General features: G+C 47.3%; 1 protein-coding gene across 1 annotated transcript in view; it reads left to right on the plus strand.

The window, feature by feature from the left end:
* The window catches only part of LOC124049122 (unconventional myosin-XVIIIb-like), a 60,816-nt gene that overhangs the window by 29,898 nt on the left and 18,264 nt on the right, over nt 1-12,654 (plus strand). Inside the window, 10 exon segments of the mRNA XM_046370478.1 lie at nt 2,377-2,520; nt 2,713-2,802; nt 3,177-3,296; nt 4,282-4,405; nt 4,791-4,915; nt 5,149-5,303; nt 5,455-5,578; nt 5,817-6,017; nt 9,458-9,568; nt 12,280-12,384. Coding sequence (XP_046226434.1) covers nt 2,377-2,520; nt 2,713-2,802; nt 3,177-3,296; nt 4,282-4,405; nt 4,791-4,915; nt 5,149-5,303; nt 5,455-5,578; nt 5,817-6,017; nt 9,458-9,568; nt 12,280-12,384 — 1,299 coding nt within the window.

Here is a 12,654-nt window from a genome sequence, read left to right on the forward strand (position 1 = left end):
AACATTAGACCATTAGACCATAACAACATTAGACCATAACAACATTGGACCATAACAACATTAGACCATAACAACATTAGACCATTAGATCATAACAACATTAGACCATTAGACCATAACAACATTAAAGGAGGGTGCTGAGCACGCTCCCTTGTGGGGCCCCTGTGTTGAGGATCAGCAAAGTGGGAGTGTTGTTTCCTGGCATTGTCTGTGGATCTATTGGTTACCAGGACGTGTAATCAAAGCATGCACGGACCAAATGTCCAGTGTCTTCACTGACACTTTAAACCTCTTCCTGACCAAGTCTGTAATACCTACATGTTTCAAGCAGACCACCATAGTCCCTGTGCCCAAGGAAGTGAAGGTAACCTGCCTAAATGATTACCGCCTGTGGCACTCACATCGGTAGCCATGAAGTGCTTTGAAAGGCTGGTCATGGCTCACATCAACAGCATCCTCCCCGACACCCTAGACCCACTCCAATTTGCATACCACCCCAACAGATCCACAGATGACGCAATCTCAATCGCACTCCACACTGCCCTTTCTCACCTGGACAAAAGGAACACCTATGTGAGAATGCTGTTCATTGACTACAGCTCAGCGTTCAACACCATAGTGCCCATAAAGCTCACCACTAAGCTAAGGACTCTGGGACTAAACACCTCCCTCTGCAACAGGATCCTGGACTTCCTGACAGGCCGACCCCAGGTGATAAGGGCTGGCAATTACACGTCTGTCACACTGATCCTTAACACTGAGGCCCCTCAGGGGTGTGTACTTAGTCCCCTCCTGTATTCCCTGTTCACCCACGACTGCATAGCCAGGCATGACTCCAACACCATCATTAAGCTTGCTGACGACACAACAGTGGTAGGTCTGATCACCGACAATAGTGAGATGGCTATAGGGAGGAGTTCAGAGAACTGGCAGTGTGGTGCCAGGACAACAACCTCCCCCTCAATGTGAACAAGACAAAGGAGCTGATTTTGGACTACAGGAAAAGGCGGGCTGAACAGGTCCCCATTAACATCGACAGGGCTGTAGTGGAGCGGGTCGAGAGTTTCAAATTCCTTGGTGTCCACATCACCAACGAACTATTATGGTCCAAACATACCAAGCCAGTTATGAAGAGGGCACGACAATGTCTTTCCCCCTCAGGAGACTGAAAAGATTTGGCATGGGTCCCCAAATCCTCAAAAGGTTCTACAGCTGCACCATCGAGAGCATCCTGACCTGTTGCATCACCGCCTGGTATGTCAACTGCTCGGCATCTGACCGTAAGGCGCTACAGGTAGTGTGAACAGCCTGGTACATCACTGGGACCAAGCTTCCTGCCATCCAGGACCTATATAATAGGAGGTGTCAGAGGGAAGAAAATACAATTGTCAGAGACTCCAGTCACCCAATTTATAGACTGTTTTCTCTGCTACTGCACAGCAAGCGGTACTGGAGCGTTAAGTCTAGGACTCGTCAGATTCTACCCCCAAGCCATAAGACTAGTGAACAATTCATAAATTGGCCATTGGACAATTTACATTGACCTCCCCCTTTATACACTACTGCTACTCGCTGTTTGTTTGTTATCTATACATAGTCACTTGGCCCCCACCTACATGTACAGCTTACCTCAACTAGCCTGTACCCCCACACACTGACTCGGTAACGGTGCCCCGTGTATATAGCCTCAATATTGTTATTCTTATTGTGTTACTTTTATTATTACTTTTTATTTTAGCCTACTTGATAAATATCTTCCTCTTCTTTAACAGCACTGTTGGTTAAGGGCTTGTAAGTGAGCATTTCACGGTAAAGTCTACACATGTATTCTGCGCATGTGACAAATAAAGTTTGATTTGATTTGATGATGACGGAAGTGAGTGCTATGGGGCGATAGTCATTTAGTTCAGTTACCTTTGCTTTCTTGGGTACAGGAACAATGATGGACATCTTGAAGCAAGTGGGGACAGCAGACTGGGATAGAAAGAGATTGAATATGTCTGTAAACACTCCAGCCAGCTGGTCTGCGCATGTTCTGAGGACGCAGCTAGGGATGCCGTCTGGACCGGCTGGGTTAACGAGGGTTAATACATTTAAATGTCTTACTCACGTCAGCCAAGGAGAACAAGTGCCCACAGTCCTTGGTAGCGGGCCGCGTCGGTGGCACTTTGTTATTCTCAAAGTGGGTGAAGAAGGTGTTTAGCTTGTCCGGGAGCAAGACGTCGGTGTCTGACGTGGCTTATTTTCCTTTTGTAGTCCGTGATTGTCTGTAGACCCTGCCACATATGTTTCATGCCTGAGCCGTTGAATTGCGACTCCACGTTGTCTCTGTACTGACGATAACACTTGTGTGTATCTCTGTGTGTCCCCATACAGGTGCAGCAGATGGCAGTGAGGTGTGTCCAGAGTAACATCCGTACTCTGAGAGGTGTGGCCAAGTGGAGCTGGTGGAAACTGCTGTGTAGAGTACGCCCCCTACTGGATGTTAACATGGATGACCAGAGACTTAGAGCCAAGGAGGTAGGAATCGATTCAGAGACTACTCAGTGATACAGAGCAAAAAAAGTATGTTGATTCAGAGACTACCCATGATTCAGAGCCAAACAGTAACCACTTGATCCAAGGCCTTTTAATCAACTCAAAGCCAAATAGTTATAAGAGCTAAGCTGTATCACTGGAGATTTTGTATGTTGTTTAACAAAATACTCCCAGGATGAGATCACGGCTCTGAGACGACGACTGGAGAAGTCAGAGAGAGAGAGGAACGAGCTGAGACAGACCACTGACATCCTGGAGACCAAGGTGGGTCTAGTTTAGGAAGCCTATAAAGTGTAAAGTTTGAGGGGCAGTAAAGTGTAAAGTTTGAGGGGCAGTAAAGTTTGAGGGGCTGTAAAGTGTAAAGTTTGAGGGGCTGTAAAGTTTGAGGGGCAGTAAAGCGTAAAGTTTGAGGGGCAGTAAAGCGTAAAGTTTGAGGGGCTGTAAAGCATAAAGTTTGAGGGGCTGTAAAGCGTAAAGTTTGAGGGGCTGTAAAGTGTAAAGTTTGAGGGGCTGTAAAGTGTCAAGTTTGAGGGGCTGTAAAGTGTAAAGTTTGAGGAGCACTAAAATGATAGGCTGGGTGGACAAAGTGTGAAGTAAAGCTTTAGTTATGAATACAGGTGTGGGTGTGTTTTGTCTAGGTGACGTCGGTGTCGTCTGAACTAAGTGATGAGCGTTTCCGTGGTGAAGCTGTCAGCCAGGCGCTTGACATGGAGAGAGGAGAGAGACTACGACTCACCAGGGAAAACAAGGAACTACAGGTAGTATTACAACAGCACCCTAATAACTCTCCAGTACACAAGGAACTACAGGGAGTATTAAAACAGCATCCAATAACTCTCCAGTACACAAGGAACTACAGGGAGTATTACAACAGCATCTAATAACTCTCCAGTACACAAGGAACTACAGGTAGTATTACAACAGCACCCTAATAACTCTCCAGTACACAAGGAACTACAGGGAGTATTACAACAGCATCTAATAACTCTCCAGTACACAAGGAACTACAGGGAGTATTAAAACAGCACCCTAATAACTCTCCAGTACACAAGGAACTACAGGGAGTATTACAACAGCATCTAATAACTCTCCAGTACACAAGGAACTACAGGGAGTATTAAAACAGCACCCTAATAACTCTCCAGTACACAAGGAACTACAGGGAGTATTACAACAGCATCTAATAACTCTCCAGTACACAAGGAACTACAGGGGGTATTAAAACAGCACCCTAATAACTCTCCAGTACACAAGGAACTACAGGGAGTATTACAACAGCATCTAATAACTCTCCAGTACACAAGGAACTACAGGGAGTATTACAACAGCATCTAATAACTCTCCAGTACACAAGGAACTACAGGGAGTATTACAACAGCATCTAATAACTCTCCAGTACACAAGGAACTACAGGGAGTATTACAACAGCATCTAATAACTCTCCAGTACACAAGGAACTACAGGAGTATTACAACAGCATCTAATAACTCTCCAGTACACAAGGAACTACGGGGAGTATTAAAACAGCACCCTAATAACTCTCCAGTACACAAGGAACTACGGGGAGTATTAAAACAGCACCCTAATAACTCTCCAGTACACAAGGAACTACGGGGAGTATTAAAACAGCACCCTAATAACTCTCCGGTACACAAGGACTAAAGGTGTTGTGTGCCTGGCCCCATACAATACAGTGTTTTTCTCTCTTTCTTTTTCTCTCTTTTCTCTCCTTCCCTTTCTCAGGCTCGGCTGGGCCAGTGTAAGGCCACCATGGTGAGGCTGGAGAAACAGTTGGAGGAGGAGAAACAGAAAGTCCAGAGCAAAGAGTCCCAGGCTGGGACAGGGACAAGCTGGGGAACTACTATAGGTAACTGCCTGTCATTTGGATTGATCAATAGGTGAAACTCCGTCTCACTGAATGGAAGGTTTGACTACATTGGATGTTACTAACTGTTGATCTGAATTATACTGCCACCATGAGACATCAGGGAAAATGCAGAATAAATGCCAGAATTACAGTTTTGACATTTATTCACACAGAACCGGCAACACATGGAGGGGAGGGGGGAGTTGGATGGAGGTTGGGTAATGGCAGTTTAGGGTTTGGCGGTTAAGGGGTTTGGACTAGCGTTTTAGGAGGGAACAGGTGTGGGGAATCTGGGAGGATGGGGTGTGGTCTGATGTAATTGGAATTCTTCGTGACTTTTCTCTACACACACACTGCCCCCCCCTGTCCCCCCTTCCCCCTACAGAGAGTGAGATGGCACTACAGCTAGAGTGCTGCCAGACTGAGGTAGAGTATGTCAGGAGACGACTCAAAAACACAGAGGAGAGACTGGAGGCAGAGAGACAGACACACCTAGAGCTGGACACCAAGGTATATAGCACACACACACACACACACACACACACACACACACACACACACACACACACACACACACACACACACACACACACACACACACACACACACACACACACACACACACACACACACACACACACACACACACACACACACACACACACACACACTTCTCAGCGTAGCTCACACACACTCCAGGGTTGTCGTCTCTTGCTGAGTCTCTGTCTCCCCCCTTGTGGTAGGTGGGCTCCCTACAGGCCCAGCTGGAGCAGTCTAAGAAGAGCGCCACAGAGTTGAAGCGTCAGGTTCGTCGTGTCACCTCTGATCTCCAGGACACCCGTGTTCTCACTGACAGCCTACAGGGTCGAGCTCACGAGCTGGACCGCAAACAGAGGAGGTAGGTTTGTATTGGTGTGTGTGTGTGTGTGCACGTGTGTGTGCACGTGTTTGTGCACGTGTGTATGTGTAAGAAACTTAATTCAAACAAGGGTGTGTAGGGATTCCATATAATGGAGTTTGTATGCATTCCAATGCATGTGTTTTTACAGGTTTGACAGTGAGTTGACCCAGGCCCTAGAAGAGGCAGACAAAGAGAGAGAACTGAAGGATAAAGCCATTCACGAGAGTACTGCACTGGGGGCAGAGATATACACTCTGAAACGCACTCTACAGGTACACTAAATACACATTTAGAGGTGGGTTCACAACCTTAAACAACAAACATTTGGTGAAAAGATACATCCTTTGTCTGTTCCCATGTGTGTCTGTTCCTGCGATTTGGTGTGCGTGTGCGTGTGCGTGTGCGTGTGCGTGTGCGTGTGTGTGTGTGTGTGTGTGTGTGTGTGTGTGTGTGTGTGTGTGTGTGTGTGTGTGTGTGTGTGTGTGTGTGCATGCTTGTGTTTGTTTGTAGGAGAGCCTGGCAGAAGTGGTTCGTGTGCAGCAGCAGAAGGAGGAGCTGTGTGCCCAGATCCGTGACCTCAGCTTGCCCTTTGACCTGGCCTCTGATTCGCTGCCGGACCTCAAGAAGCAGCTCCGCCTCCTGGAGACCCAGACCACTGAGAGAGGAGAAGAGATTACCAAGCTTACCGCCAAGATTCAGCAGGCGCAGCAGGTATGCATGCCATGCACACACACACACACACACACACACACACACACACACACACACACACACACACACACACACACACACACACACACACACACACACACACACACACACACACACACACACACACACACACACATGGATTACAAGAAACTGTAATGCTTACTACTGACATAATTGAGTGATACTGTTTTTACACAGCAGCAGGTATGTATGCACACAACACACAGACATCTCTCTGCCTCTTACTCTAACCCCTCTTCCTCTTTCTCCACCTATTCCTCTTCCTCCATCTCTCTTCCTCTTTCTCCACTTCTCTTCCTCCTCCCCCCTCTCTTCCTCTACCTCCCTTCCTCTTTCTCTTTCTCCACCTCCCTTCCTCTTTCTCCACTTCTCTTCCTCTTCCCCCCCTCTCTTCCTCTTCTCCATCTCTCTTCCTCTTCTCCACCTCTTCCTATTTCTCCTATTCTCTTCCTCTTCTCCACCTCTTCCTCTTTCTCCCGTTCTCTTCCTCTTTCTCCACCTCTCTTCATATTTCTCCACCTCTCTTCCTCCCCCTCTTCCTCTACCTCTCTTCCTCTTTCTCCACCTCTCTTCCTCTTTCTCCACTTCTCTTCCTCTTCCCCCCTCTCTTCCTATTCTCCATCTCTCTTCCTCTTCTCCAACTCTCTTCCTCTTCTCCATCTCTCTTCCTCTTCTCCACCTCTCTTCCTCTTCTCCACCTCTCTTCCTATTTCTCCACCTCTCTTCCTATTTCTCCAACTCTCTTCCTCTTCTCCACCTCTCTTCCTCTTTCTCCACCTCTCTTCCTCTTTCTCCACCTCTCTTCCTCTTTCTCTACCTCTTCCCCCCTCTCTTCCTCTTCTCCATCTCTCTTCCTCTTTCTCCATCTCTCTTCCTCTTCTCCATCTCTCTTCCTCTTATCCATCTCTCTTCCTCTTCTCCACCTCTCTTCCTATTTCTCCAACTCTCTTCCTCTTCTCCACCTCTCTTCCTCTTTCTCCACCTCTTCCTCTTTCTCCACCTCTCTTCCTCTTCTCCATCTCTCTTCCTCTTCTCCACCTGTCTTCCTATTTCTCCAACTCTCTCCCTCTCCTCCACCTCTCTTCCTCTTTCTCCACCTCTTCCTCCTCTCCACCTCTCTTCCTATTTCTCCAACTCTCTTCCTCTTCTCCACCTCTTCCTCTTTCTCCACCTCTTCCTCTTTCTCCACCTCTCTTCCTCTTTCTCCACCTCTTCCCCCCTCTCTTCCTCTTCTCCATCTCTCTTCCTCTTTCTCCATCTCTCTTCCTCTTCTCCATCTCTCTTCCTCTTCTCCATCTCTCTTCCTCTTATCCATCTCTCTTCCTCTTCTCCACCTCTCTTCCTATTTCTCCAACTCTCTTCCTCTTTCTCCACCTCTTCCTCTTTCTCCACCTCTCTTCCTCTTTCTCCACCTCTCTTCGTCTTCCCCCCTCTCTTCCTCTTCTCCATCTCTCTTCCTCTTTCTCCACCTCTCTTCCTCTTTCTCCACTTCTCTTCCTCTTCCCCCCTCTCTTCCTCCTCTCCACCTCTCTTCCTATTTCTCCAACTCTCTTCCTCTTCTCCACCTCTTCCTCTTTCTCCACCTCTTCCTCTTTCTCCACCTCTCTTCCTCTTTCTCCACCTCTCTTCCTCTTTCTCCACCTCTCTTCCTCTTCCCCCCTCTCTTACTCTACCTCTCTTCCTCTTTCTCCACCTCTTCCTCTTCCACCCTCTCTTCCTCTACCTCTCTTCCCCTTTCTTCTCTTCCTCTTCCCCCCTCTCTTCCTCTTCTCCACCTCTTCCTCTTTCTCCACCACTCTTCCTCTTTCTCCACCTCTCTTCCTCTTTCTCCACCTCTCTTCCTCTTTCTCCACCTCTCTTCCCCCTCTCTTCCCCTTCTCCATCTCTCTTCCTCTTTCTCCACCTCTTCCTCTTTCTCCACCTCTCTTCATATTTCTCCAACTCTCTTCCTCTTCCCCCCTCTCTTCCTCTTCTCCATCGCTCTTCCTCTTTCTCCACCTCTCTTCCCTTTCTCCATCTCTCTTCCCCTTTCTCCATCTCTCTTCCTCTTTCTCCACCTCTCTTCCTCTTTCTCCACCTCTCTTCCCTTTCTCCATCTCTCTTACTCTTTCTCCACCTCTCTTCCTCTTTCTCCACCTCTCTTCCTCTTTCTCCACCTCTCTTCCTCTTTCTCCACCTCTCTTCCTCTTTCTCTACCTCTCTTCATATTTCTCTTCCTCTTCCCCCTCTTTCCTTCCTCTCCATCTCTCCTCTTCTCCATCTTCTCCTCTTCTCCATCTCTCTTCCTCTTCTCCATCTCTCTTCCTATTTCTCCAACTCTCTTCCTCCTCTCCACCTCTCTTCCTCTTTCTCCACCTCTCTTCCTCTTCCCCCCTCTCTTACTCTATCTCTCTTCCTCTTTCTCCACCTCTTCCTCTTCCACCCTCTCTTCCTCTACCTCTCTTCCTCTTTCTTCTCTTCCTCTTCCCCCCCTCTTCCTCTTCCCCCCTCTTCCTCTTTCTCCACCACTCTTCCTCTTTCTCCACCTCTCTTCCTCTTTCTCCACCTCTCTTCCTCTTTCTCCACCTCTCTTCCCCCTCTCTTCCCCTTCTCCATCTCTCTTCCTCTTTCTCCACCTCTTCCTCTTTCTCCACCTCTCTTCATATTTCTCCAACTCTCTTCCTCTTCCCCCCTCTCTTCCTCTTCTCCAACTCTCTTCCTCTTCTCCACCTCTCTTCCTCTTTCTCCACCTCTTCCTCTTTCTCCACCTCTCTTCCTCTTCTCCATTTCTCTTCCTCTTCCCCCCACTCTTACTCTACCTCTCTTCCTCTTTCTCCACCTCTTCCTCTTCTACCCTCTCTTCCTCTACCTCTCTTCCTCTTTCTTCTCTTCCTCTTCCCCCCTCTCTTCCTCTTCTCCACCTCTTCCTCTTTCTCCACCACTCTTCCTCTTTCTCCACCTCTCTTCCTCTTTCTCCACCTCTCTTCCTCTTTCTCCACCTCTCTTCCCCCTCTCTTCCCCTTCTCCATCTCTCTTCCTCTTTCTCCACCTCTTCCTCTTTCTCCACCTCTCTTCATATTTCTCCAACTCTCTTCCTCTTCCCCCCTCTCTTCCTCTTCTCCATCTCTCTTCCTCTTTCTCCACCTCTCTTCCCTTTCTCCATCTCTCTTCCTCTTTCTCCACCTCTTCCTCTTTCTCCACCTCTTCCTCTTTCTCCACCTCTCTTCTTCCACCTATCTTCCTCTTTCTCCACCTCTTCCTCTTTCTCCACCTCTTCCTCTTTCTCCACCTCTCTTCTTCCACCTATCTTCCTCTTTCTCCACCTCTTCCTCTTTCTCCACCTCTTCCTCTTTCTTCACCTCTTCCTCTTTCTCCACCTCTTCCTCTTTCTCCACCTCTTCCCTTTCTCCACCTCTCTTCTTCCACCTATCTTCCTCTAGGTGCACCTGCGTTTTGAGATGGAGATGGAGAGAATGAAACAGATTCATCTTAAAGAGCTGGAGGATAAAGAGGAGGAGTTAGAGGACGTACACAAGTCCTCCCAGAGACGGGTAGGTGACCGCTACTGACCACAGAATGGGACCACTGCTTAGGTTAGAACAGTTACTGACTGTCAACTTATTATGAACAGTGGTGGAAAAAGTACCCAAATGTCATACCGGAGTACAATATACCCTAAAAAACAACTTAAGTAGTACATTCAAGTATGTTTTACTTAACTACTGTACAGCCCTGATCTTGCCAGTGACACCACTATAGAGATGTTTTACGACAGCCAGGGTTAATATGAGGAGATCAATAATCTACATCAAGCATATATTAAACACCTGGTTCCTTTGTTTAACTGTTGAACATGGTTCCACTACGTCCTGTAAAACACCTGGTTCCACTATGTCCTGTAAAACACCTGGTTCCACTACGTCCTGTAAAACACCTGGTTCCACTACGTCCTGTAAAACACCTGATTGCACTACGTCCTGTAAAACACCTGGTTCCACTACATCCTGTAAAACACCTGGTTCCACTACGTCCTGTAAAACACCTGGTTCCACTACGTCCTGTAAAACACCTGGTTCCACTACGTCCTATAAAACACCTGGTTCCACTACGTCCTATCAAACACCTGGTTCCACTACGTCCTGTAAAACACCTGGTTCCACTATGTCCTGTAAAACACCAGGTTCCACTACGTCCTGTAAAACACCTGGTTCCACTACGTCCTGTAAAACACCTGGTTCCACTACGTCCTGTAAAACACCTGGTTCCTTTGTTTAACTGTTGAACATGGTTCCACTACGTCCTGTAAAACACCTGGTTCCACTACGTCCTGTAAAACACCTGGTTCCTTTGTTTAACTGTTGAACATGGTTCCACTACGTCCTGTCAAACACCTGGTTCCACTACGTCCTGTAAAACACCTGGTTCCTTTGTTTAACTGTTGAACATGGTTCCACTACGTCCTGTCAAACACCTGGTTCCACTACGTCCTGTAAAACACCTGTTTCCACTACGTCCTGTCAAACACCTGGTTCCACTACGTCCTGTCAAACACCTGGTTCCACTACGTCCTGTCAAACACCTGGTTCCTTTGTTTAACTGTTGAACATGGTTCCACTACGTCCTGTCAAACACCTGTTTCCTTTGTTTAACTGTTGAACATGGTTCCACTACGTCCTGTCAAACACCTGGTTCCTTTGTTTAACTGTTGAACATGGTTCCACTACGTCCTGTAAAACACCTGTTTCCTTTGTTTAACTGTTGAACATGGTTCCACTACGTCCTGTAAAACACCTGGTTCCACTACGTCCTGTAAAACACCTGGTTCCACTACGTCCTGTAAAACACCTGGTTCCACTACGTCCTGTCAAACACCTGGTTCCACTACGTCCTGTCAAACACCTGGTTCCTTTGTTTAACTGTTGAACATGGTTCCACTACGTCCTGTAAAACACCTGGTTCCACTACGTCCTGTAAAACACCTGGTTCCACTACGTCCTGTCAAACACCTGGTTCCACTACGTCCTGTAAAACACCTGTTTCCACTACGTCCTGTCAAACACCTGGTTCCACTACGTCCTGTCAAACACCTGGTTCCACTACGTCCTGTAAAACACCTGGTTCCTTTGTTTAACATGGTTCCACTACGTCCTGTCAAACACCTGGTTCCACTACGTCCTGTAAAACACCTGGTTCCTTTGTTTAACTGTTGAACATGGTTCCACTACGTCCTGTCAAACACCTGGTTCCACTACGTCCTGTAAAACACCTGTTTCCACTACGTCCTGTCAAACACCTGGTTCCTTTGTTTAACTGTTGAACATGGTTCCACTACGTCCTGTCAAACACCTGTTTCCACTACGTCCTGTAAAACACCTGGTTCCACTACGTCCTGTCAAACACCTGGTTCCACTACGTCCTGTCAAACACCTGGTTCCACTACGTCCTGTCAAACACCTGGTTCCACTACGTCCTGTCAAACACCTGGTTCCTTTGTTTAACTGTTGAACATGGTTCCACTACGTCCTGTCAAACACCTGGTTCCACTACGTCCTGTCAAACACCTGGTTCCTTTGTTTAACTGTTGAACATGGTTCCACTACGTCCTGTCAAACACCTGGTTCCTTTGTTTAACTGTTGAACATGGTTCCACTACGTCCTGTCAAACACCTGGTTCCACTACGTCCTGTAAAACACCTGGTTCCTTTGTTTAACTGTTGAACATGGTTCCACTACGTCCTGTCAAACACCTGGTTCCACTACGTCCTGTAAAACACCTGGTTCCTTTGTTTAACTGTTGAACATGGTTCCACTACGTCCTGTAAAACACCTGGTTCCACTACGTCCTATAAAACACCTGGTTCCACTACGTCCTGTCAAACACCTGGTTCCACTACGTCCTGTAAAACACCTGGTTCCACTACGTCCTGTAAAACACCTGGTTCCACTACGTCCTGTAAAACACCTGATTCCACTACGTCCTGTAAAACACCTGGTTCCACTACGTCCTGTAAAACACCTGGTTCCACTACGTCCTGTAAAACACCTGGTTCCACTACGTCCTGTAAAACACCTGGTTCCACTACGTCCTGTAAAACACCTGGTTCCACTACGTCCTGTAAAACACCTGGTTCCACTACGTCCTGTAAAACACCTGGTTCCACTACGTCCTGTAAAACACCTGGTTCCACTACGTCCTGTAAAACATCTGGTTCCTTTGCTTATTTACTGTAATTGTAATACGTTTGTTTGTATTTCCTTGTAGCTGCGTCAGCTAGAGATGCAGCTGGAACAAGAGTATGAAGAGAAACAGATGGTTGTTCATGAGAAACACGACCTGGAGGGACTCATAGCTACACTTTGTGACCAGGTACACACAGACACATGCACAGATGCACGCACACACACACATACATACACACAGACACATGCACAGATGCACGCACACACCCGGTACATAATACACACACACAAACACGCAAACACAGTACATACACACACACATACATACACACAGACACATGCACAGATGCACGCACACACATGGTACATAATACACACAAGCAAACACAGTACATACACACACACATACATACACACAGACACATGCACAGATGCACGCACACACATGGTACATAAT

This window comes from Oncorhynchus gorbuscha, linkage group LG11 (genome assembly GCF_021184085.1).
Source record: "Oncorhynchus gorbuscha isolate QuinsamMale2020 ecotype Even-year linkage group LG11, OgorEven_v1.0, whole genome shotgun sequence".
Lineage (NCBI taxonomy): Eukaryota > Metazoa > Chordata > Actinopteri > Salmoniformes > Salmonidae > Oncorhynchus > Oncorhynchus gorbuscha.